General features: G+C 43.6%; 1 protein-coding gene across 5 annotated transcripts in view; it reads left to right on the top strand.

The window, feature by feature from the left end:
• Nucleotides 1-27,075, top strand: part of SUFU (SUFU negative regulator of hedgehog signaling) — a 111,233-nt gene that overhangs the window by 67,196 nt on the left and 16,962 nt on the right. The window contains exons 7-11 of one of the 5 annotated variants that reach the window (XM_067537196.1): nucleotides 1,805-1,958; nucleotides 6,039-6,150; nucleotides 19,652-19,786; nucleotides 22,126-22,264; nucleotides 24,015-24,900. In XM_067537196.1, coding sequence (XP_067393297.1) covers nucleotides 1,805-1,958; nucleotides 6,039-6,150; nucleotides 19,652-19,786; nucleotides 22,126-22,264; nucleotides 24,015-24,188 — 714 coding nt within the window. In that variant the 3' untranslated portion in view covers nucleotides 24,189-24,900. Of the gene's footprint in view, nucleotides 1-1,801; nucleotides 1,959-6,038; nucleotides 6,151-19,651; nucleotides 19,787-22,125; nucleotides 22,265-24,014; nucleotides 24,901-27,075 lie in introns of those variants that run through there. The other 4 variants (XM_067537200.1, XM_067537195.1, XM_067537199.1 and 1 more) reach the window with 4 other exon arrangements.

Below are 27,075 nucleotides of genomic sequence, written 5' to 3'. Positions count from 1 at the left end.
TTTGTGGTGACAGTGATTGAAAATGTTTCTCAGGGGAAAAACCTCCTGACATTCCTAAGAACTGGTAATGCCCAGCTGCCCTGTAACCAGCGTGTGGTTTGATTGCATTATCTTTTGTGGGAGGAAGTTGGTCTTTTAGCACAGTGGTTCCCAACCTCTTCAAGACAGCTGTATCAGCTAACCAAGCTTTGGACCAAATGCAGCCCTGGCATAAGCAGGCATGCTTCCTATTTGAAGTCCATGAGAATTGTGTCCAAGGGCTGAACTTGTTCAGCTGTATGACAGCTGTATATGCAGCAGTGTTGGGTGCCTCTAGCTGAGTTGTGTGGATCTTGGACTGCTCTGAATACATCTCAAAATCACAAGAGCAGCACACACTGCTTTGTAGGTTACAGCATATGCAGGTGAGCACGGACAACAGAGGCACATCAGAGCTTAGCACAGACACTTCTTGTTATGGGACTGATCTTGCAAAACGCTGCATGCTCACAAGTCTCCCTCGGAAGTCAATGGAAGTTGAATGCACTCAGCACCTAGCAGGGTCGAGCTCTAAGGTAGAGATGAGGAGTCTTCATTGCTGCTACTGGAGTGTGTATATACCACTCGAAGAGCCGTTCTTTCACTGAATGCATGAAGTTCCTGCTTCACCGTTTGCTAGGTTCTCACTCATATTGAGATGTCCCTGAGGTATGCATCGAAGCAGAGATGTTGGTAGCATCACTGAAGGATGTGAGCTAGACTTTATTCAGTGGTGAGAAATTTGCAGTAGTTTACTGGAACCTTAGAGATGGCATCAGTTGTACCTATAAATGGCATGACCACCCTCTGGAGCTGACTCCTACCCCTGATCCTTGTGTCATGAGTCCAGAGCATACTGGGACCCCATAGCACGAGCAGGAATTTGGTAACTAGACAGTTAACTAAACTGACACCGAACGTGAGGTACCTGTTGAAGGTGAGGACGGGGTATGTAGGTAATGAAATGCAAAACTGAACAGAAATGATGTTTACTTTAGCTTGGAGTCAGCCCTTTAAACCACTGCAACGACAAAGAGGCTTGCACTGATAATCTGGAAACTGCAGTGGATACAAATGCTGCGTGCAAGTTTCCATTAAAATCTGATACCTGAAAACAAAGTTCAGAGCATCTAATATCCAAGCATGCTTGAGTCAGTACACTGAAGCAAGAACTCTATTTGAAACATGGCTGGAGCAGACTTAATTGTCACTTTTACTGTGTACAAACTGAAACCAGGAAGAAAGCTCCAGCCTTGCATTCAAATACATACAACTAATAGAAGCTGAGTTCACCTCTGTATTTCAACCCTAAAGAGGGTTAGCTTAACAGCATCCCCTAGTGGTGAAAAGCTGGAAGTTCAGACAAAGTAGTTCCTTCGCTAGGTAAATCTACACTTGAATTTTTAGCTGCAGCCCAAGGGCTAAACGTTACGAGCAACAACTGTGTGTATCCTAGAAAACTTGTGGTGTCTAAGAACTTCCAGTTGGGCACATTCATTGAGTTTATCTGTGGTTTAACATATTGATACAAGGGTAAGAGTTTGAATGAAGGGGGGTAGAAGTTTGGTCAGTTTGCAGAGAGATAATATATTCACTCTTCTCGTGCTTTGGGTCCTTCAGAAGCCTGTAGGGGGGGTCATAGCTGTAGTCACCCGAGAGCTGATTTGGAAAGAAGCTGTTCTGCATTCAGATGGTAACAGGTGGGCTGCAAGACTCTGCTTCTGACAGCTGCTTAGATCCAAACCACACCCAAAAAAGTCTTGGCTCTTTGGATCTTTTCAAGCAGGAGAGAGTCGATAAAGGGATTGAGACAGATGGCTCGAACCTGAGTGGAGTGAGTGCCAAATGTGCCTGGGATGATCTGAGCCGGCCCCCAGAGGACGACGAAGATAGTAGAAGCATTTGCATTGGAACGCAGCCACGACGGTTGTCTGGGAAAGGTAAGACAGACTTAACTGAGTCAGTCCCCTTTCCCCCCCATACCCAAGACCTTCCCCATGTACTTGAAACATTTTGTTTGCACCGCCTTAGGACTATTCTCCTACAGAGTTTGAAAGTTCACATTAGAGCTTTGCCCAATCTTGGGGTTCATTTGCAAACCCCAGCCCTGCTCAAAATCACAGGGAGGCTGAAGTCCCAGATAAGCCTGGATAACCCTTGGTGAGCCCTCTTCAGGGAAAGAAGGAATTTATAGTTTCAGGTGACTTTGTCTGAGTTTAGCTTTGTTTTGGGGTTAATTTGAATCTGAAACTCCAGAGTAAAACTCAAGAAGTTTGAGAAAAAACTTTGTGAGCTGAAACCAAAAGAGTTCATCAGACACCTTTAAAAATAGTTGGGCGTACCACATGGCTCTAATTCTAATATAATGTTTCCAAGTATTGGCTGTCAACTTGGACTGACATTGCATGTCACAACAATAACTCAAATGATACCTATAAATCAGGGGCTCTGGAAGACAGATTGAGATCATTGGCGATTCCTCCGTATAGCAAGATGGCATCTTGGATTACATGTGGGGGTAGGTGTGTGTTATACACATTAATGTGTGTAATTTAAATCCTATTTAAATGAGCTCTTTCAAATCCACATAAATTTATTAAAATAAAATGTGTGGAAGTGTGATTTATAGGAGGAGTTGAAGTTAGAAGGAAGTGATGGTTTCTGTAGACATAATCAACTAATATTTTAATGTCTTCCATTTTTTTAAACTTTTAAAATGCATCCATTCTTCGATTGGGGGGTGCATAAGTCACAATATATGAGACGCCAATTCCCCCCCATCTTCTCGGGCCCCCAAATGAAAAATCTGGGACATCTATACAAAGTCACATTTATGTTATGCCCCTTCAGATCATTCTAAAATACTATATTTAGAGTATTTCACTCTATAACTGATTTCCAACCTTTCACAAAGGAGGGGGAGCTTCTTAGGAAAGCTTGCATGCAAATATCCGTTTAATATATTTGTCTATCAGACATTATTGAAAAAAAGTAAAGGTTAAGGACTGCATTGAATGTATATTTGAAGTGTGAAAAATAAGTTTTAGGATGAATTTTTGTCCTGTTAAAATTCTGTTCAGTTCCTTTTTTCTTGGAGCCCACTCACATGAGTATTTAAATTAACTGACAGGTTTGCAAAGTCAAATGTAGAAGTTCAGGGAGTCTTTCTGAACTGATCTAATAAAGGGATACATTTTCATTGTGTCATTTGGTTTGGAAAACTCTCATCATCAAAGCTTAGATGTGTCTTGAATTCAGGAGGTTCTTCTTTGAGTTTTGTCCCTATGGTTGCTCCACTGTAAGTGCAGCAGCACACCCTGCGCCTGAGGTTGGAGATCTACATCAGCAGTGCCTATCGGACCACACATGTGCACCTCTCCCCTCTCACTGTGAGCAAGATGTGTATATATAGCGCTGTGTGGTCCGACCACCCCCCCAGTTCCTTCTGTACTGCCTTTGGTCTGGGACAGAATCCACAGCAAAGCTGCTTCTCCCTTTACCTTATCAGATAGTGACTTACCTGTTAGTTTTACTGTAGTTTAGTACTTTTTTTTTTCTCCTTTCCTGTCAATATTTGTTGTTGTTGTTCACTCCACCTTTACCTTTAGCCTTATTCCATAGTTTAGGATTTTGTTTCCCTGCTTCCCAGCCTACCTAACTGGGAATTTTTTTCTTTCACCCTTATGCGCGGATCTCCTGGGTTTAAGAGGTACACCTTCCCCGTAATGGTCATATAGTTCAAACCCCTGCTCAGAGTAGGACCAACCCCAACTAAATCATCCCAGAGCCAGGTCAAGCCAGGCCTTAAAAACCTCTAAGGATGGAGATTCCACCACCTCCCTAGGTAACCCATTGCAGTGCTTCACCACCCTCCTAGTGAAAAAAGTTTTCCAAATATCCAACCTAGACCTCCCCCACTGCAACTTGAGACCATAGTTCCTTGTTCTGTCATCTGTCACCACCGAGAACAGCCTAGCTCCATCCTCCCTGGAACCCCCGTTCAGGTAGTTAAAAGGCCGCTATCAAATCCCTCCTCACTCTTCTTTTCTGCAGACTAAATAAACCTAGTTCCCTCAGCCTCTCCTCATAAGTCTTGTGCTCCAGCCCCCTAATCATTTCCATTGCCCTCCGCTGGACTCTCTCCAATTTGTCCACATCCTTTCTGTAGCTGGGGACTCAAAACTGGACACAATACTCCAAATGTAGCCTCACCAATGCCGAATAGAGGGGAATAATCACTTCCCTCAGTCTGCTGGCAGTGCCCCTACTAATGTAGCCCAATATGCCGTTAGCCTTCTTGGCAACCAGGGCACACTGCTGACTCATATCCATCTTGTTTCCACTGTAACCCCCAGGTCCTTTTGTGCAGAACTGTTGCTTAACCCATTGGTCTCCAGTCTGTAGCAGTGCATGGGATCTTCCATCCTAAGTGCAGGACTCTGCACTTGTCCTTGTTGAACCTCATCAGATTTCTTTTGGGCTTATCCTCCAATTTGTATCGGTTACTCTGTCTCCTGTCCCTACACTCCAGTATATCTACCGTTCCCCCCCAGTTTAGTGTCATCCAAACTTGCTGAGGGTGCAATCCATCCCATCATCCAGATCATTAATAACCTCCGTTCGAACCAATGGCAACGTGTTTGTATATTCGCTTATCGATGAAATGGTGTTTCTCATCACTATCACCTCTGCCCAATGGGTCGGCGAAATTGGTGCCCTTATGGCAAATCCCCTGTACACACTTTTTCATATAGACAAAGTCATGTTATGTCCACATCCCAAATTTTTACCCAAGGTACCATCATCTTTCCACCTTAATCAGCCTGTCCACCTTCCTTGCTTCTTTCCGAAGCCTCACCGTAGCCAGCAGGAGGCAACACTACACACCCTCGATGTCAGGCGAGCGTTAGCTGTCTTCCTGAACATAACTAATCCTTTTAGAAAATTATCACGTCTATTTCTTTCAATGACAGAAAGATCCAAAAGCCCAGCCATCTCTAAACAGCACCTTTTCAAGTGGATCTCACAGTGTATACCCCTGTCCTACCAATACACACAATTGGCAACCTCCTACTGGAATTAGAGCACACTCTGCACACTCACTTTCCACCTCAGTTGCTTTTCTCAATAATGTCACCATTGATGACATCTGCAAAGCAACCACATGAGCACCAGCGGACCCTTCTGCCTTTCACTACGTTATCGCGTGTGACGACGCAGCAGATACTCTCTAGGACATACCGTCCTATCATCTGCAGTAAATGCCGCTCCAAAGCCCCAACATCCAAATAGGGACACTGCTTTATAGTCCCCTACAATGGAGCACCCATAGGGACATCACTCGAAGAAGAGAAGGTTACTCACCCTGTGCGGCAGCTGTGGTTCTTCAACATGTGTCTTCCCGTTGGTGCTCCACTACCCGCCCCCTTCCCCTCTGCTTCAGAGCTGACACATAGTGGTCGGACTGCACAGCACCATGTGTACGTCCCGCACACAGCGTGAGAGTGGGGAGGCGCACTGTGTGGACTGATGGGCACAGCTGGTGAAGATTTCCAATCCCAGGCGCAGGGGGCGCTGCTGCACCTACAGTGGAGCACCCCCAGCGGGACACATCTTGAAAAATCTCAGTTACTGCACAGAATGAGTAACTGTCTCTGCTTGGAGAACTATAGAAGCAGCCCCCTCTTTTGCTACGAAAAGAGGTGGATGAAATTCCTAATTGCTCAACAACGCCCCCTCTGGGTGACTTATTATCAGAGGGTCCATCCTTCCTTGCTGGGTATACCTAGGGGGCACCAAAATGGGAGAATTGAAAGAGACTGAGCAGTGAAATAACTTCGTAACCCCATGAGGTGTCATGGAGAGCACCCTTTTTTGCACCCACCCAAAGGGGGTGAGCTCAGTTGAATACCTGTTATAGAAATGGATATAAAAGAAGCTGACTCCATCAGGTTCTCTTTAGCAGGTGTTCTGTGATGTTTCTATATATTAAATCATATTCAAACAAACTTTATTTGCAGATACAGAGCAAATCAGGGAGACTTTGCGGAGAGGGCTTGAGATTAACAGCAAACCTGTTCTACCTCCAATAAATGCACAAAGACAGAATGGGTTGAACTATGACCGAGCCCCGTAAGTATGATCCTGCACTCTTCAGATGTGGAGAAAGGGAAGAGTACAAGTGTTCAGAGTGAAAATAAGATTACAGCTCAGTAGGATCATTACATGGGGAACAGAGGAAAGGGAATAGTGAGTACTTGCAGCCTAGAAATGCAGAGAGAGACGAATTGTTCAGGCATAGTAATTAAAGGAAGATCTTAGACTGGAAGGTAGTGTCCCAAAAGAAACCCCTTTACTTGAGTTGTTTGAAGCAGGACTGGAAAAGGCACTGGAGAATATATTGTAGGGAACAAAGCTGCAGTATCATTCAGTGAGTTAACTGGACTAGATGACACTGTAGATCTTTTTCCTCTGTAACTTCTGACTTGGTGAGTGCATGGCAAATGGTCTACATGCTCAAACATCTGCAGCATGTGCATTTTCACCTTTTGAGGGCTTCCCCGCCCACTGAACCTCAGACACCATTTTCAGTTATTATTGGTACTGTTTGCCCTGAGAGAGCAATGGAGGAAGACAGTTTAGCAATGCTGTCAAGCCATTAGCACCACAGTTTACCTACTTGGAATGGTGGTATCTGGAGGGTCTCACTTTCTGCACTCAGTGCATGTTTTCTCTGAGGAGGGAGAGGGTGGCTGGGCTGGGGTGGATTTCTAAAGCAGGCAGTAAAAACAATAAATAGTGGGAGTGGATTTTCATCTAAATGTATCTTTGCTCACGCTTTGTTCTCATCTCTTTGCTACCTTTTGTTTCCTTCTCCCACTTCAGCTTTTGTCCAAAGTGTAGAGATCAGCATGAAATCTTTTTTCCATAAATGTCAGAAATTCTCCTTCAAATGGCTCCTTTCCCCTTCACATCCCATTATCTGCTGCCATTGCTGTGCTATTACATTCTTAACTGAAGCATCATAGCCAGTGTAATACCGTTCTTAATACCTTGTGTAACCCTCTCGTCCTTTTCCTGTTTCTTCCTCTTTTCTCTGTTTGCCTGATTTAGACTGTAATCTTTTGTGGGTCACAGTGTCTCTGTGAAGCGCTGTGCCAAGTCAGCGCTTTGAAATTCTGTGCCAATTCATGATGTTATATAATTATTAAGTAACATGCAATAGATGTGGCTTGGCTGTTTTTTAAAAAGATACATGAAATGTTTCATCATTTTCAAAATCATTCTTAGATTCAGTATAATAATCATATGAGGCCACATTCTGATATCCTTACTTATGTTGAGTAACATCTTGCTCCATGAAGAGGGGGAAAAATTTTTTTTTTTTTACTACTTGTGTGCTGAGATTTTTTTTGGCTCACATCTGCTCCTTGGAAGGTTGAAATTTACCAAAAATCTTCTCTCGTTATGCAAGTGTGCTGATCTGTTATAGGATTGCTCATGAGTACTGTGCTACTGGTATGGAATTAAATAGCAGTATAACCCCTGTGTTCACAACGTTTCAGGGACATCAAAACATTTGGGGTCATTGTCAGTGTCTGATATACAAGCAGTAATGTTATACGGCAGCTATAATTCAGACAAGACAAGCATTCAGGCATCAGATAAACAGGGCTCTACTGAAGACAGAGCATTGGAGGGGAACTTTTGCAAGGGTGAGGGGTGGAACGCATGCATAAATATTTACATGTTTTTTAACAGTTCAAGGCAAGAAGGAAGGTGAATCAAATATGAACCGCCTGACCTTGACAGTGCCCATTGTAATGAACATATCTCATTTCCTTATCTTATCAGTAGTTCCCTGAAGCTAAAAGGATAGGGAATGACTGCTTCCTAGTATTTGCTTGCTAGAAGATCAATAAGTTGTTTTGCAGTCTATAGTTACCACTCTGCAAGCAGATAGCTACCCTGTTTCTCCATAATAGTGAATCTGATTAGGGGAAGACAGCTTCTAGAATGCTGTGCGTCTTCCCTGGAGTCACTTTGGTGATAGCTAGTACCCTAAGTGCTAAAGGAGGTCTCCCCCGCATAAAACAGCCATATGCGCCGCTCATGTCTTCCGTTCTTGCTGCATCCGTAGAGATTGGTTTATAAAGAGGAGCTTTTCACTTCATGCTGCTGCTGCTTTTTCCCAAAATAACTACATTCATGGAAGAAAGTACAGTGCTATCTTTCTAGGCCTTGTCTATTCTGAGAAAATGCCTTATGTTGGGAAAACATGTTAACGAGCACGTTTTAACTAGTACGTTGGTACACAAATCATATTTAAGACACTTGGCAGTCGTGTTTACCATTGTGCTACTTAAAGTGTACTAGTTAACACATTTTCCCAGTATATACAAGGCTGAAGAAATCAACCTTATTAGACAACTTTCTGCTGTCAGAGACCACCATAGATTATCCCTGGACTCTGAGCAGGGTTAGACCACGTGGTGGTTAGAGCATCAGCACCATTGATACTAAAACTGCTATAACTGGTGGTGGTTCCATATTTTTGCATCTGTAGACCAGATCAAATACCCAGTCTTAATGCAAGTATCTTATGTGTGATAAAGAGCAAGACTGAAAGGCAGGCTGTATGGTTCAGGTATGGTTATATCCTAGGACTAGCGTTCAGTTCAGCTGGTGGTTACTGCTGGCTTAGACCTAGGATGCTATGGAAGCACTCGATATTCTGAAAGGGAGGATATGTCTATCTTTGCCACCATCAGAGCGATCTTTCTGGATCAATTGAGTGGTCAGTGTAGACCCGCTCAATCGATCAGGAAGTCGATACTTGTAAACCAACCCCTCAAATGGCGTAGCGCTGCAGTGCAGTGAAGACAGCGCGCAGAAGGGAAGCACAGCAGTTGACGGGAGTTACGCAAGCTACTCCGCGTAGCTTGCATAACTCCTGTCGACTGCTGCCGAATCTCCAAGTGTAGACCAGGGTGGAGGATGGTTCGTTTTGTAGGGTACTAGTCTAGGACTTGAGACCTAGGTTCAGTTCTCTGCAGACTTCCTGTGTTACGGTAGGCAGGTCACTTAGGGTATGTCTGTACAGCAACTAGACACCTCCGGCTGGCCAGTGCTAGATGACTCGGGCTTGTGGAGCTCAGGCTGTGGGGCTGTTTCATTGCTGTGGTCTGGGTGCTCTGGTCCTCCCACCCCACAGGGTCCTAGAGCCCAGGCTCCAGCCTGAGCCCAGATCTCTACACAGCAATGCAACAACCCTGCAGCCCGAGTCAACTGGCATGGGCCTGCTGCGGTGCTTTTTTTGTTGTTGTTGTGTAGACATACCCTTAGCCTCTCTGTGCCTCAGTTTCCCATCTGTAAAATGGGATTGTAGCACTGCCCTCCATCACAAGGGTATTGTGGGGATAGATATATTAAATACTGTGAGACTCCTCAGATACTACACTGATGGGACTAGTGTGTGATCATGTATTGCACTGTGTTTACAGACTGTAAAATATAAAATTGTGGCTTTTTTGAAAGCCATGTGAATAAGTCTGATGCTCTTGGGGATCTTCAGGAGAATGACAAAAGTATTCTCTCAGGAAGAGCAAAGTGTGTTGCATCCACTTTGCGTGCTGAAGTCCACAGAATTTCAGATCATAAAATTTGCACCCAGTTGACAGTAGAATATTAAAATCTGACATGTGCAAACTCAAATAGCTTTATGCAGTAGAAAGTATGTAGTTTTTTCCAAAGACTTGCAGTTACTGACCACTGTTTTCCCTTCCTACTCCTCCTTACAATAATCCACCAATATTGAAGTCAGCAAAACTTTCTAGCTTTCTAATAGTTCTATGCATAAAACTGTGTGGATCCTTGATGTAATTTGCTAGCCTGGTATCATTCATATGTATTCTAAGCCACACATTTTTTGGTTGCTGAGTGGGTTTAATCCTACAGATTGCTCTGCACTTCGGCCTCAATCCAGCACGGTATGTGCTTAACTATTAGTATGTGAGTAATCCCACTGCTTTTAGAACCAGTTCAGTTTGTCCCAAAGTCCTAAGAAAAGTTTCTTCAGGAAAAAGTTGGTTTCTGTCTAACCTCTTCAGGACAGCATCAATCACAAGTCTGGAGTTCTCTTTTGTAATTACAGTAACAGTGTAGTTTCTCTTCTAAAGATATGAATGAAAGCACTCCTGATGTTTGAATGTGTATTGGACAGCTGTTTTCAAAACAGCTATTGTTTCTCAAAATGACTATTAGTTCAGTTCATAAGCACCTATGAATCAGTTCATAGAAACTAAATGAAAACATGTCTAGTAATCTTTGGAAACGATTTGTCCTTTGGACCATAGATAACGTAATACTCTGCATCACTGCTTGGGGAAAATGGAACTTACATGCATCAATATACTTACTAATAGGTGTGCATTGTTTGTTTGTTAGGACCCCAAATATGATAGCTGCTTTCCAGACAGACAAGAAGGCATGGTCCCTTCCCAATGAAGCTCACAATCTAAGATGAAAGGAATCTATGTAGGAGCCAGATACTGCTAACCTCTGTTGGTACAGTGTGGCTGCCCGTGAGAGTCCCAATGTTCAGACTGCACACTATGGCTATTCACATCCTAATGGGCTGAGGGGAGCGCTCTGGCTCTTGATGTCAAAGATCAGTGGCACTTGTACAGTCCTGCTTTGTTCTCTATCTAACTTCTTAACATCATAGATCCTGGGACAGGGACCTTAATAGCCCTGGCAATTAATCCGCACAACATCACTGTGAGATAGGTAAGTATTATCTCCACTTTACAGATGAGGAAGTAGAAGATAACTAACTTGCCCAAGGTCACAAGCTCTAAGAAGAGCCAAAATTGGAACCTGTGAGTTGTTAATTCCTAGCCTCCTTCCTGAATCCTCTAGATCACACTCCCTCTGTGAGGGTGTAACGGGGTTGTGCTTCTCACCACTTGGCAGCGCCTTCTTGTGGCACATCTGGGGAATTAGCTCACCACTGTCTATGCACTGTCCAGCAGTCACTCAGCCTATTGTCTCCGTTGCTCTGCTCTGCAGCCCCGCTCTTGCCAATCAGGAGCTGCAGCGCCCCTCCTTCATGGCTTAGCTCTCCAGCCAAATCACAATCATCCTCCCCTTCCAAGGTGTCACTGGAGTCACTCTCCCCACAGTCTCAGGCAGTCTCACAATTCACTATGCTGATTGAGCCACTCCTACAGTGACTTGTAGGGGAAACTGAGCCCTCCCTCTGCTCCGGGTTCCAATCCAGGGACACTTGAACCAGTGGTTCAGGTCTGTTTTCCCAGCCCTTCTGCTCCTTCCGTGGACTGCTTCCTATTCTCCTCTGTGTATCAGGGAGTGCGACTCAGGCTCCTTCACTGCAGCCCTTCTCCTCTGTCACCGACTCCCTGGCTTGATAGAAGCCCTCACCTGTTTCTGCCCAGGTGAGTGTCCTCACCAATTAAGCCTCATTGTGTCCTAACTCCACTCCAGGGGCAGCCTATGGCTAATTGGCTTCTCTTGCGTATATTGACTCCTCTAGTGGTAATGTGGGGGTGAACATCCCATTGCAGAGGGCAATCATTTTTGTAAACATGGTGTCAGTAAAACTGTTGAAGTCAACCAAAGGACAGAATATAAATCTACAGCTAGTGAAGTGAGGTACTATGCAAACTAGGTTAAAATGACTAATCACTACTATTCACTGTGCCAGTGCTGTGATACCTTTCACCCAAATCTCCAGTGATCTGACCCCGTTTCTCAACAAAGATTTAAGCAAGTGAGTGAGGCCTCCTGTTACAGAGACTGACTGACTTTGGCAAAATGCAATATTGACTGACCATACTACTCGTTAGTATTGTGTTTAGCTCTCTTCATCCATAGACCTCAAATAGCATCAAGAATTAGAGCAGCAATACTTACTGCAGCAGGAAAAGTACTCTGTTCGTCTATCTTTGACTTTGAAAAACAGTTTGTAATTCACTTACTAATCATTACATTAAGTAATTCTCAGTTCATGCATTGGCTGTGGATGCAGCGGTAGGAATGGCAATATTGCAGACATCTTTACTGCCAGCTTTCTTATACCCTTGTCCAGTCTAAACACTGCTTGCCAATCACCCATGTGTGGTATACATCTAGGGACCAGCACTCAAAGAAGTGGTGGTTATTTGGCATAACTGGAGGTTCTTTGAGATGTGTGGTCCCTATCTGTATTCCACTACCTGCCCTCTATCCCCTCTGCTTCAGATCCTGTTGGATTTGTGGTAAGAGAAGGATCTGGAGAGGTTTCGACGCTCACTGCTGCTTGTGCTCCCAATCGAGGGTATGAAGAGAGCTACTATGCATGTACAGGTCAACAGACACTTCCATGAAGAATTTCTGGACTTTGGTGCCTGGTGTGCATGCATACCCATGTGTGGAATATAGATCAGGACCATACAGCTTGAAGAACCTCCAGTTACAGCAAGTAACCTGCACTTTTTTTATTACTACTATGGCCTTTTTTCTTGTTTTGGGCTTTTAGTAACGTGTTCTTAAATGATTCCCAATTATCATTCACAATTTTCTGATTAAATTGTTCTTCCAGCTGATTTGGCTCATAATTGTTTTCAGCTTTGTGAATTTTTTACAGCCCCAAGTATATATATTACTGGTCTGAACTCTGTTCTGTTTGCACATTATAAATGTGATCGTCATAATTGCTTGTACTTAAGCTACCATTAATTGTTAGTGCTGTGATCGGTTCCTCTTTGGCTGTCAAGATGAGGTCCAATACAGGATTCCCCCAGGTTGGCTGCAACACGTTTTGAGTTAAGAAATGATCATCTCTAATATTTAGCAACTCCAAGGATGTTTTACTACTAGCAGCGTGAGTCCTCGAGCATGTCACTCAAATTGAAGTCCCCCATGATCACTCAGCTTTTTTTCTCAATCTACTATTCTTACTTAAGCCAACTCCCATCAATTTCAGCAGGAGTCTTGCCAGAGTAACAAATGTAGCACAGAGCAGAAGCAGGTACATTTTGGGATGTTAATACATTTCAGGGGTATCATCAGGCATGGGCCTGAAGATTGAGTGACTAGTGAGCAACATCGTGTAGCAGTATGCCTGTTGCAGTATATTGCAGTCACTGATATAATAGCTTGTACTTCTACAGCTCACGCCGTCTGAGAACTAAAAAGTGCTTGATAGGCATGAATGGGTTAATCCTTAGGACACTCCTGTGTGGGAAGGAAGAACTGGCTCAGTTTTACAGATGGGAAGCATAAAGAAGTTGTGTGATGTGCTCAAGATCTCTTTGGGCAGTGTTCTTCATTGCAAGGCCCAGGAGCCAGTGGCGGCTCCCGTTGACCCAAGTGCAGCTCCCTGACTAATTGTTTATATTCCAGTTTATTTTATTTTTAACATTAGCATATGTGCTGAACCTATCAAAGTCTGCCTTCTTTACATGTCACATTGACCACATGGTACGATGTGCACCAATAAGTACATCCGTTTTATGATAACTGTAATACTACCATAGCAACCAACGTGTTAATTTAGTAGTTGATGTGGCTCTCACATTGAAGGTTTTTTGCCAGAGTGGCTCCTGCTTGAAAAATAGTGAAGATCACTGTTTTAGGGAGTCAGTGGCAGAACCAGGAATAAATACAACTCTAATCTCCTGCTTCCAGTCTAGTTTTAGCGACAGGAGAATCAGTATCCCTCAACGTATTAGCAAAATTATCTCACAACTTTCAAAATGGATTTGGCAGTGGGGGTGGGTTGTTGCTGCTTTGCACTGCATTCAGGTGATGTCCTCCGGGCCCCATTGTACTAGTCTCAGAGCTGGTTTAAACTACAGAGTTTTGTCCTTACCCCAACCAAGCCGGTTAGTCTTGAAACCTATAAAATAACTGTCATCAGGACAGTTTGTGAAGAGATTGCTATAAACATGACTTGTCTCATAAGGCAGGTACGTCCAAACTTGTGCAACCAATGATTGTACTGGCAATTTTCCGAGAGCCCAAGGGCTGCTGCTAATTGGCATAAAATGAAGGAAGCAGAGTGCAGTCACCCTCATCTTTTAATATGCAGAGAGGAAGGACCTAGGGAGGCTACATGTCCAGCGTGTGGCCACTCAGGATGGAGTATCGCATGTTGGAACCTGTAGTCTCTCCTAGGTCTCTTCTCCCTACTTAAAGCTAGAGGAAGCTGCAGTCTGTGTTTGGCCACCCTGTGCTACAGGAGCCCAGCTTTAGAAATCTGATGTGGCTTTGGCTACCTATTGCTGTTAATCTTCATTCACAAGATTTAAAAAGAACCCAAAAAAAACCCCCACAGATTCAGGCTATTGGTAGAAACTGAAGCTGGAAAAAAAAAATAGATAAAAGTCAGCGAAAGTCACCTTGGTAACTGCTGCAACACACTCGCGCGGAATGAGGAGACATCAAACCCAACTACAAACAGCTTTAAAGAAACACAAAGAATTTAATCATCTAAAGAATTAATCTGACAACTGCCCACACTTACACCTCCCACAAGTCTTCAATCACTTCGAAATGTGCTTTAATCTCCTCCAACTCCCCTCCAGTTTCATAAAATGCTAGATGTGCAGTCTTCAAACTGGGGCGTTTCCGGTGTACTGCGTACATTTAAATGTACTGACTTTCCAAATGCTGCAGCCCTGGCTTTTGCTGACTTGTTTTTTCTGGACAGAGAGAAACAAGAATTATTTATGTGGGTTGGATGAAGTATTAAATCTGGAATAGACAAAGTTTGCAACAATATATGTGGTAGTCAACTTGATCTTAGTCATAACAATAAAAATTACACCAGCCTTTGCTCCTGATTTATTTGGTGATGGGGTGGGGAAGTGAAAGGTTATGGATAACCAACAATAATAAAATTGGAGATGTTAGTGCTAGAAAACAAAGTGTTTCTAAACTCTCCTTTAAAATTTGAAACTACAAGCTATGCATGGCAGGGAAAGCTACACCATGAGCTTCTCATTAATAACACCCCAGCAGTTCCATCACCCCTCATCTGGACCGTCACCCTTTCTAAGGGCCAGAACAAGGATTTCCATTTCTGCTGAAAGAATGTTAATGTCTCTTGCAGAGTTCTGTGTCCTATTACACACTCTATAATCTGAAAGTCAGATCTATTTCTTGGCCTTTCTATAGCGCCTTCCATCTGAGCATCTCAAAGCACTTTACAAACACCACTCTATTAATTATTGCAATCTAGGGAAATATCTCCATTTCACAGATGGGAAAACCAAGACAGAATTTAAAAAAAGAAAAATCCAAGGCTTTGTTTTCACTGCAAAAAAAAGTGAGGTTTTGTTTTGTACATTGTTATCTATGTTGAGGTAAAATCCTAGCGGAGATGACAGAGGTAGTTTTTTTGCCTCTATTAGCTACCTCTAGGTAAAAGCTACCTGTGTGCCCACTAGGTTTTTAAACTAAGATAACAAAGTTGATGTAAAAAAAATGCTTTTTTTTGCAGGGAAGACACAGTTCTTGGCAGAGCTGGGAGTAGAATGCAAGTGTTCTAATGCCTAATCCTGTGCTGTAGCAACTAGATTCTTTCTTCTCATGGATCGTACACTAAAGATCTGATTGGACATCCTTCTAAGCAACTGGTCTCTAGAACTGGCTAAACCACAAATAATGAAGATGTCCTTTACCCTAGGAATGCTATCCTTTCTGCGACATTGCCATTGCGCTATTTCTGCTAGCAGTGCAAGTGTTGTTGTTAACAAACCTCAGGTATTGGAATGCATACGCTAGCACTTTTGCCGTTGGTAATAGTGCAGCTGCACCATTGTAATAATGCATATGGAATTCCTAGTATAGAGACCCAGGCCTGGTCTACCCAGGCTGTGGATTTCGGTGGCAATCGACAGGAGATAAGCAAGCTACGTACAGTAACTTGCATATCTCCCGTCGACTTCCTAACATCTACTCATCACGGTGTCTCCACTGCACTGCGCCAACGGGAAATGCCCTCCCGTCAACGTAGCGCTACACTAATCGCCGGCGTGGATTTACAGAGCCGACTTCCGGGTTCGATTGAGCGAGTCTTCACTGCCGCTCAGTCGAACCCGTAAAATCGATCCTGCACTGCAGTGTAGACATAGCCCCAATGTGTTGTAAACAGGTTGTAACGTTCATCTAACCCAGCTACACTAAACAGTGGTGGAGTTGAGTCCTCAGAATAGCGTCTTCTTGCCCAGCCCCCACAACGTGTCTGCACCTATCATGCACCCTTGTTTGTATCAGTGCATTTTGAGAAAATCTGGGTAGCTATCCCCTGCTACCTCATCAGAGGAGCACGTGCCCTGGGATGTGCACACAGAGCAACAGGAGCATTCACATGGGGGGACAATGCACTCGGGGGTGCCTTCTTGTGCAAGGAGGAGGATTGGCCAGCTCTGCTACACGTGTATAGTTGTGAGTTTATATCAATACAGCAAAAGACTTGTTACAACCTGATTATAAGAATACATTGATGTAGACCACATAGCTACTGTGGCTACTGACTTGTGGACACACAACGTGTCTAGTTTGACCCATGTCACTCATGCTGCTCAGAAAGTTATAGTGTAGACAGGGCCTAAGCCTGGATTCGACTACCCCAGTATTACTCCTGTTAACATAAGCAGATTCCATCCCAGAGCACAGTCATAGGAACAACCCCAGTTTCAAAGAAACAAGAAACACAGTGATTGTTACTGTTTTAGAAGGGCTTTTAGCTAAGGGATTGCTAATAATTTGATGTTACTTAAAGTGTTAACCGCCACATTGCTTCACACCTTCACCTTTTTAACAGAATGGCTGGTTACTGATTAATGTAAAGTCTTAGTTATTTAGGGTCTGAAAAAACCTGTTAGCTGTATTTCAAAGTTATACATTAGTCAATGCCCTCTAGTGAGCACATAAGACACAAGCAGCATTTGCCATTTAAAAACAAGAGTTTTTAATATGACCTACAAAGCCCAGCCCTTGCCTTCACAGTGTTATCATGATTACGTTGGAGTCTCTGGGGGCTAATCAGGAATCAGAGCTCCGTTGTGGTAGGCACTGTACAAACTAGTGAATTAAAAACAAAACAAATCCAGCCCCAACCCCAACCCCAGAGAGCTTACACACTTTAGGTTTGTGGAAAACTCTGTGGAATTATATTCTGTAAATGCTTATCCATTCTAAACTTAAATCCACTGCCAGAGAAAGCTGCTCAAAGCATTAACCAGTCTGGGTAGAAAAATACCAATACCCCAGCTCTCATCTTTACTGACAAAATTGCTGAATAACTCTGGATATGTTCCAGTGCGCACACATTCTGTAATTGAACTTACAAGTTGGTAAGCGTAAAGTTGGCGCTAAAATCTCTCACGTTTCTGGTGGCCGACATCCTGTTGGGGGATTGGTAATGAATAATTGGAAACTCTAGATGACAGGCTAACTTTCCCACAGCTTAATGTGTATATAAGATCTGATAAGGAAGTTCAGGTAAACCTTAGGTTAAGGTCAATTGATCATTAATCAAACATGCACTTCTTGAGTAATCAAACTGCAAAATGTTTTCTTCAGTGTCTGGCCCATTCCACTCTTTTAAGGCCCCACCTACATGGAGCTGTAAAATGTGTTTGATGAACCAGTTTAAACTCACCGGTTTAGAAGCCAGCTAGACTACAAAGGGATGTGTCTTCACTGCAGAATTTATCCGGTGACTGGCACTCAGGTGATCAGAACCTGGGTTAGCCTAGCCCAGGTGTGAGCAGACACACTGCAAAGCTGTGCCCGAGTTACTGTGTCCTCTCTGGTGCTGCGCTTGCCGTGTGTGTCACTAGGACTCAGGGAACACATACAATGGTCCTTTGTGCTGCTCTAATTCTTTCCCAATAAACTGAGAGAACATGTCTGTCCTTTCAGGCTCGAGGGGGCGGCAGGGTTGGAATTTTGGGAAGGCATTAGAGGAGTCAGCACCCAAATTGTTTAGCCCATTTCCTCACTGCAAAGTGGGGCAGGTGACCAGCCCTAATGAAAGCCTCACTGGGGTTTTAGCCTATAGCCCTAGACAAGCCAGCTAAAATGCCACCAAACTCAGGTGAGAGGGTTATACCTGTGGATGGGAGGGGAGTTAGGGGCAACATCCAAGTAAGAGCCCTGGTTAACTCTGCAGTGAAGACAGACCCAAAATCAACATCACTGGCAGACAAGCTATTACATCACAATTCTCTCATTCTGCATCTGGAACATGGCTACATCTTGCAGCGTAGAAAGGATCAAGCCATATTTTAATGACGTTCCTGAGCTGCGCGGTAACTTGGTAACGTTTGTTTAGTCTGCCCTGCAGGATGGAACCATGTTTGAACTGTCAGGGCACAAATGATTGTCAGCTACTCTCCTTCCTCTCTTCTCTTCCCTCCTCTTCCCCTTCCCTAACCAAATACAGTGATTCTGTAGTATAGATGGGACCTTAGCAATGTGTTGCCTCTATTAAATCAGGATTGACAGATAAGAGAAACATAAGTCCTGTCTCTTCTGACTTCACGTAAGTTGCTAGCACTCTGTATGTCCCTCCCTTTCCAGCCTGATGGCTTTTTTACTGTCTCCACTTCTCCCTGTTCTTGATCCCAGACCTTCCATCCCCTTATCACCCAATGCTTTGTGTTTGAAATGTTTTCAGGGTGGGGGAAGTCCTATTCAGTGTAAGCTCCTTGGGTCAGGCACCATCTTTTCCTGTGTTCTCTACAAACAGATAAAGAATTATAATGCCACTCTTTGAACGTATACAGTATTTTAGTTTATGGTCCGGTATTTTGAGATACCTACCTGATTATACTGAGGATTCTGTCTTGTGAAGTTCATAATTGCAGAACGTAACCTCCTAAGTTAAACAACATCACCACGTGTAATGCACTGCCTTTGTAAAATATAGTATAAAGACTGCATTGTTTTAAAGCAGCTCTACTTCAAAGGGAAAACAGTCTACAAATATTCTGTGAATTGTGTGTAGATTTTGTATTTTGAATATTGTACTTAATGCTAGCAGAAGTTAGAATGTTTAAGAACTGGTATGCAACATCTAAAGCCTTTGGTTGGTCTGGTGACGGAAAAGAGTTGGGTTCATTCAGGTTACGTCTATGCTATAGGTCTCTAAGGCTAAGCTTCTATAGCAAATCAGTCAGGACAGCACAGAGCTTTCCAGACAGCCCTCTTTCTTAAAGAATCCTAGAACTGGGGTGACCTGCCAGGTCACATAGACCAGGCCTCTGCCCATGCAGGGTTGTACCTTATAGAACATTTTGTGGTGCTTCTGGCTTCAGAGTATAATTTTACTCCCATTCTTTATTAAACTTTATTTCCCGAACCTTTAAAGTCACTGGATCAAGATGAAGCATTGCATGCTAAGATCTGTAGTCTGTGGGCAAGACTCGCAAAATAGAAACAAGGGCGACAGCAAAGTAGTTATGTCCTTTTGGCAAGCTGTTATTGTGTCCTTCCATTAGACAGCTTTCATGTAACTGCTCTAAATCATCATTGAATTTTTCTGCTGTCTTTTCACAAGGCTGATAATTGGAATGTGGATCTCAGGTTCTAAATAGGTACATTCTGTTTTTTCTCTTAGAAGCCGTAAGGATAGTTTAGAGAGTGAAAGCTCAGCAGCTATCATTCCTCATGAGTTAATCCGCACGAGACAGCTTGAGAGCGTACACCTGAAATTCAACCAGGAGTCTGGAGCACTGATTCCACTTTGTCTAAGGTAAGAGCGGCTGGTTTCTTTCTTAGCTCTGCTTCAATGGCTGCAATTCTGCCTTCTGGTGTTGTTTCTTCAGACAAATGATCCTGTATAGATTTTAAAAGACCAGAGCTGAGACACTTTGCCAAAAACATTAGAAACAGATAACACTATCCATAGACCTCTGAAGAAGAGCTCTGTGTAGCTCAAAAGCTTTTCTCTTTCACCCACAGAAATTGTTCCAATAAAAGATATTACTTCATCCATCTCGTCTTTCTACTGTGCACATATGTTCATCGTGCCAAAATTGTTTCTTACTCCTTTTGTTTCCCATGTTTTATGTTGGGGATTGAAACAGCAGAGGTTTTTTTATGAGACTAATGCTGTTAAATATCTTGTCAAACTAAGGGATGGTTCCTAAGGTCCTGTCATAGAAATCCCATAAGCATTACCTTTAATTTGTGCCGTTGTATGCTAACGTTTGCCATCAGTTGTGCACACTGTTTTCTATATGCAGATACCATCACTTGTACACCTGAGTGCACAAAATGTTGCACACACACATGGGGTAGTCAATAGGTAGATTGTGGGTCAAATCCAGACCGCCAGATGCTTTTGAACACGCCCTGGCATCTTTTTATTTACTTTTTATTATTATTGTTATTATTTTTGTATTATCTTCTCAGGAGTCTGGACCTAGACTATACTTTGACCAAGAAATTTGGACCTTAACAGAAAATAATTGATTATCCCTGCTGTAAAGGTTGTATCTCGAGAAGTTGCACCTGCAGAGGGGATAAGGGTTTTGACCAGCTAGTGACCTGTCTACATCTCCAGAAAATTCAGCTAATTATTTTTTTAAAATGTTTTGACAGAAATTGTAGGAGAGTTCTGGTCTTCGAAGTAACAGTAAACTGAAAGGTGTTAATTTTTATTGAGTTAACAATAATCACTTTTGTTGACTAATTTAAAATAAAAAAATGCAATAAAGGATGCAGCAACTTGCCTAGCAAGCCTCTAAACCAGTGTTTCTCAACCTCGGGTATTAGAGGGGTCGCAAGTGCAGAGCTGGTATTGGGGGTGGCAAGAAAGGCAATTGCCTGGAGCCACAGGGGCGCCATGAAACTAAGTTACATGCCTCAGCCCCGTGGGGGTGGGACTCAGGCTTCAGGGGTACAGTAGTTTGGAAAGGTTAAGAACCACTGCTCTAAACTGTTTCCCCTCAGATGTACTGGTGTGGCTGATATCACTAGATATTTATTATTTGAATTGTGCAACATCATAAAATAAGTGCTTGTCTACATGGGGACATCCAGGTTGGTTAATCCAAATTTAAAAAGGTGTAAATGTGCAGTAGATTAGTTAAATCGCATTAATAATCTGTGTGAACACCCTCATTCAGAATTAAGGCCACTTTAATTCTGATTAATAGTATCCACACAGGGATTTAATTTGGTTTAAGTAATCCACTTCAAATTCACACCTTTAGTTAATTCAGATTATTTTTCCTGGGTGTCCCAGGTAGACAAAACCTAAATTAATGAGGAAAGATAGACTTGTGACTAATGCACAGGGCTGGGAATAGGATCTGGATTTTATCCCTGGTTATTATACAGGGTCACACAGGAAGTCACTTAACGTCTCTGAGCCTTAATTAGCCCAATCTGTAAAATGGGGATAACATTCACATCTCACTGAGGCTGTGAATTTTAATGCTTTTGGTGTGACCTGAGATTCCCACATGGAGAGCATTGTTGCAATAAAGTATTATTTATTATAAATGAACAGCCATGTATCTCTTCTTCTAAACCTTTTGTTTAACATGAGTCCACTGACACAGACTAAATGTAATGAGTTACTAGGGAATGGATTAATATATAACATAAGTTATTCATGTGGAGAAGTTAAGGCCAGCTCATTATTCTAGCGGGACTGCTTTGCACTACCACCTAAGAGATGTGAATTCTGGGCTCACTCTTGCTGGTGTTCTCGGAGTACTGGTAGAAGTTGGGAGTACTGTGCCTTATGTACCAGTGGCCCATGGTGGTGGTTGGGGACTGGTGCAAATGGGATGCTAATAAAGTCCCATTCAGTCTTCCTTTGTCTAGAGGCATCGTAGTGTGCAAGCGGGGCTTTGGGATTGATGGGTTTGAGCGCACATGTGCACTTCCAGAGCTCCAGAAGAGACTTGTGACCTACACTTAAGGGACAAGGCTGTGAAAATCATTCATACATTCACTGAGATTAGTGATTACTGGGGTATGAAGTATTCCTTTCACAGAGGTTCCAGTGTATATCTTGTGGTGAGTCTGTACTGACCTGCTTATGACCCTTCATTTACGGGTGTGTGTTCTGTTCTCCAGGGGCAGGCTGTTACATGGACGGCACTTTACATATAAAAGTATTACAGGGGATACAGCAATCACGTTTGTATCAACAGGAGTAGAAGGAGCCTTTGCTACAGAGGAGCATCCTTATGCAGCACATGGGCCTTGGTTACAAGTAAGAACCTCTCTTTTTTTCTTCATCTTTCACCTTCCTTTTCAGTTCCTTCAAAAAATAATTCCTGTGCAAAGGTTTCTCTGGCCTAAAAATCTTACAACAAAGCTATACATCCTGCTGCAGCTTCTCTGATGATATACACCTGATTATTATATGGTACTTTCAGTAGCTCCAGAAGTGATTAAAATGTTAGAACTATTCCTAGTTATGTGAATGGAATTTAAAATATAAAACCGTGGCTGGCAATTTCTAATATCTTAAATTAATACAGTGATTTTCATCTCTCAGAGCCCCAGAACACTTTACAAATACTATATATTCCAATTCCTCCTTCCTGCCACTACAGTGCAAATACCTGAGGGGTGAAATAAAACGGGGGAATTCAGGGAGGCAGAATGGAGTTACTTAAACTAGTATGTAGCCAGGGCAATCAAGGCGAACAGCTTAATCATCGTTGGAAAAAGTTATGTGCTCTTTAATGATTGGAAGTGTTCAGGAACTCTGCCTTACACTGTCCCCAAAATAGGGCCCTTGTGGCAGCACATCATCCTGTAGCCCCTTCGCTTTCATACCAACTCTGTGAAAAGCACACCACCGCCTCAAAACACCACACGGCTTCCTGCACCAGCACCCTGGGTTTTCCTTGGAGGTTCCCCATCCACATATTAACAAAGGACAACCCTGATTAGCTTGAGACCATCAGTGGTGGGATGTCACAGCCATTTCCTAATCTTGTTTACAGCCAAGCAAATATACACTTTGCAAAAATAAAATAGCTCTGGGAGAATCTTTGTTCAGAAAAGCCCCATTTCTAAAGAACGGGATGCATGGTGCTCTCTCTCTCCCTTTATTGTACACTGTCCCTCCGAGGTGCACTTCTGTTTAAACACTGTTTTGGATCCTACTGTTCCAGTGTCCCAACTAAACTGGCTATGGCTAGTAGTCAAAGCATTACAATGTATATGTTCACAAATTGCAGGAAACCAGATATGCAAATCTTTAACTCCAAAAGGAACTGATTGGGGTTCTCTCTGAAGTGGCTTGCTTTGTTTTGTAGATTGGCGAGCCCAGCACTCTTACAATGATTAACAGTGAATGGTCGGGTTAAGGGGTGGGTCGTTCACTGTTTGGTTCTTGTGCTCACTAACACATGACACGCAAGATCTTGTGATTGTTCACTCCAAACATAACAGTGTTTGTTTGAGTTTACACCCGCTCCTGAAATGTATTAATGTGTGGAGCAGTCAGGTAGCTTCTAAAGGATGGAGAACGGCAATAATTAGGCCATCATTCAGGCATATAACTAATATTAACCCTTATGGAACTAGCTAATTCCCAAATGTCTGTTACTGGAAACGGAAGATTTACTGGGAAGGAAGGAAGGTTCCTGGTTGCAGGGAGGCAGGAGCAAGTCCCCACCTGCCACCTACACTGGGGAACTTCTTTGATGAGGCCTGCTCTCCTTGCTGCGGGCCCCTGCCCTGTCTCTTAGATTAGTGCCAGCAGGGGTAAGGAGGTCAGACTGCAGATAGGCAGGGCCCAGCATGGAACACTGGGAGGTGCGCTGACATTGTGTAGAGCTGATGGGGTGCTGAGACTCTTGACTGAATGTAGGGAAGGAGGAATAATTTTTGAATGAGCAGTAGCTGCGGTGCTGGGAGTAAGGTGCGAGGTCCTAAATACAGGTCCACTGGCTTCAGCCTAAGGGGCAAGAGAAGTTGTGATGCGCAAGAGACTACATTGATCCCAGGTCTGGTTTCTTCTCCTAGCTGTTGGAGTGGCAGGGCCCGAAAGTACTGAAGCCATCAAAGTAAGGCCTCTCATCACTCTGCTGAGACTCTCACACACAAAGGCATTGATGGACTCCGGAGGGAGTCAGTCTGTGGCTGAAAGCAGATCATTGTGGTGTGAGGGCTTGTTGTGAAGGAATATAAGCCTGGGGGGCTGCACAGAGGAAAGAAAATGTCAAGCCTCTCCTGATGTAGACTTTTTCCATAACTTGGGGAGAGAACAATTGAAGAGGGTCTGAGAAGCCATGGTTGTGTGTCTGTGCAGTAGCCATGGACTACTAGCTGCTATTGATGCAGTGAAGACCCAAACCTGCAGACTAAACACAACATCCATGGTTTACAGATATGAGCCAGAGTGGAGTGCTCTGGCTTCATGTGTCAAAGGTAGGATTGGCAAAGGAGTATACTGAACAGCCTTTCAGCTCTGGCGTGGCTACCTCCACAGCAGACTGAAAGTCACTAGCATCTGATGGCTGCTTAGATTATATAATGGGAGTTTTGTAGGTCTAGTCCCAGTTCCATTCCTAATGGACAGGTGTCCATACCATCAAAACACCACCACAGCTGGCACCATTCAATATCGTTTTTGGCAATCTCCACAGACTGAATATAGACCATGGAGACAGAACACCCCATTCCTATAAACAGTCATTTGAGTTCAGATTTAAGGCAGATTAGTAGAGAAGTGCGAGGGAAGCTTGCCCTGCTGCTATCCAGGCTATGGGGATGATGAGATTATTCCATTCTCCGGAGCAGTCAAACTGGAATCTTTCCCAAGTACTTGTAATATTTTTCCTGGAAGTAATTTTTAATTAGTTATAAAAAAGCTAAATTCTAGTAAAGGTCTATCGTGTCAGTCTGGTTTATTTCTTAGCTTCTTCCATTTTCTTGCATTATTGAATAAAAATGTCACTTTGGTTCCCAAAGGTACAGACGTATTCATGAAGTTCTACTTGTTAACATTATAGATTTCTGCTATATGTTAGCTACTGTGTTCTGATGTGTAACACTCACTCTAACACCGCACATGATCAAAGACTTCCATGAGGCTTTTACCCCTTGCCCTTTCCCCAGGACAATGGCCATCCAAGGCAACAGCAACAACACCCTGACCACAATGCTGAGCGAAACCTCTTCCCCTCACCTCTCCGCCCCTCCCCCTAGAGAGTAAATGCTTCAGGTGAGTAAAGAAAAGGTAAGGAAGGAGGTGCCCATCCTGACTCCCAGTGTTAGAGTTACGGGTGGTAATTCCCAAAGGTTGATGCACGCTGACAGGCTTCAATGCAATTAATATGGGATGACATTAATATGTATTAAAGATTCTTGGGACGGACAGACTGGATGTGCTGAACCTCTCATTGGAAATCTTGCTGGTCTGTCTTTAGACCTGCTCAAGGTGAGTCAGGGTGACACATGCTCCCCCTCTCTTTATTTGAGTGTGTTTAGACTGTATATATGGAGATTCGCTGTTGAAATTAATCTGTCCCAATCAACTTTTCCTAACCCTTTAATACATACTAATGTTCTTCCTCAAGTAGTGTCCCTATGGATGCTCTACTCCAGGTGTTGGTGTGTCCTCGCATCCTTGATTGGAGATTTTGCCGGCATTGCCCGTCCGGGTTGCGCATGTGCTGGTGCCATTGGCACCCTTTTCGGCATATGCAAGCTGGGCCCTTCTCAACCATCCACAGTCCAAGACGGAGCTCCCAGCACTTCTTCGACAGCCTGTTCTAGAAATCTTCAATAAGTCTTTTTTCCCTATAAAGTTAGTCAGTTTATTTGTAGTTAACTTAAACTTAGTTAAGTTTAATTCACTTGTAGTTTAGTTTACCTGAATCTTTCCACATTTAAAAAAAAAAATCTTTTTCCCCTCATACTTAATAGAAATATCATGCCGGGTTCTCCCAGCTTCAAATGCTGTACCTCATGCAGGGGCGGCTTCGGACAGACATTCGGAGTGCATCAGATGCCTCAGTGAAGGGCATATTGCCCAGTAATGCGTTCACTTCAAGAACTTGAAAGCCAGAGCTGGGCATGACAGGGACCTCCACCTGAAGCTAATACTCATGGAGGGGTTTCTGAGATCTGCCTCAGACCCTGAGCAGGGTAACAGCTCCTCACACGAAAAGATCAGAAAAAGGCACTGTACTCCACCGACAACAGAGCATGCCAAGAAAAGGAGGTCACCAGAAACGGGCAAAGGATCCGGTACTAAAGAGGCTCTGGGTTCCTCTGGTACATTGACCTCCATGACAATGAGAGATTCTCACCGCTCTTCTAAAGAGCTGAGAGACAAAATGAAACAACCCCGTTTTGAGACGGCACCATCAAAAGTAATGGTCCGCAAAACAGCGGTAACCACCACAACACCTACATGGACCTCGGTGCTGATAACCGGCATGGCACTGGTACATGCTGAGCAGACTACATCAGCACCGATGATGCCTGGTGCCAACAGCACCAATAATGACCAAGGGCCTGACAGCCTCGAGGGCATCCACGGTACCAAAGGCACTGACGGATATGCCCGCACGGAGAAATGCTACGGACCAGACCTTGGCGCCATCATTAACAATAGTGCTGGCTCCATGAAAACATACTGAAAAGTGCAAACATCTTGACAATGAAGAAGAATTTGTAACATCTTCCCTGCTATCACCACTCTATGGAATTTACACCTCTCCAGTACACTTCGCTCAGGAGCAGCCCATCTCTCCCATCTCCTTCTCCAGTGATGGGGAGTATGATGGTGAACAGGCTTATTTTTCTCCCCAATAATCATCACCTAGGAGCCACCCATCTAGACATCGACCACATCCCAGACAGCCAACATATCCATGGTTTGGACCTCTATGATTTGCTCCACCATATTGCATGCACTGGCCTGGATGGGACACCTGGTCTACTTATTCAACATTGCACAGTAGACCATCAACCTCCTATAGATACAGAGAAGGGTCACCTATTAGATCTACTCTAACAGGACTCGAAACAACTGGTCCTGCTGAGGAAAAGGGTGAG

Source organism: Emydura macquarii, unplaced genomic scaffold, assembly GCF_026122565.2.
Source record: "Emydura macquarii macquarii isolate MOO-44397 ecotype Brisbane River unplaced genomic scaffold, CSIRO-AGI_Emac_v2 contig_3692, whole genome shotgun sequence".
NCBI lineage: Eukaryota > Metazoa > Chordata > Testudines > Chelidae > Emydura > Emydura macquarii.
Note: the sequence above shows the minus strand (reverse complement) of the source record. Positions and strands in the feature narration are given on the sequence as shown.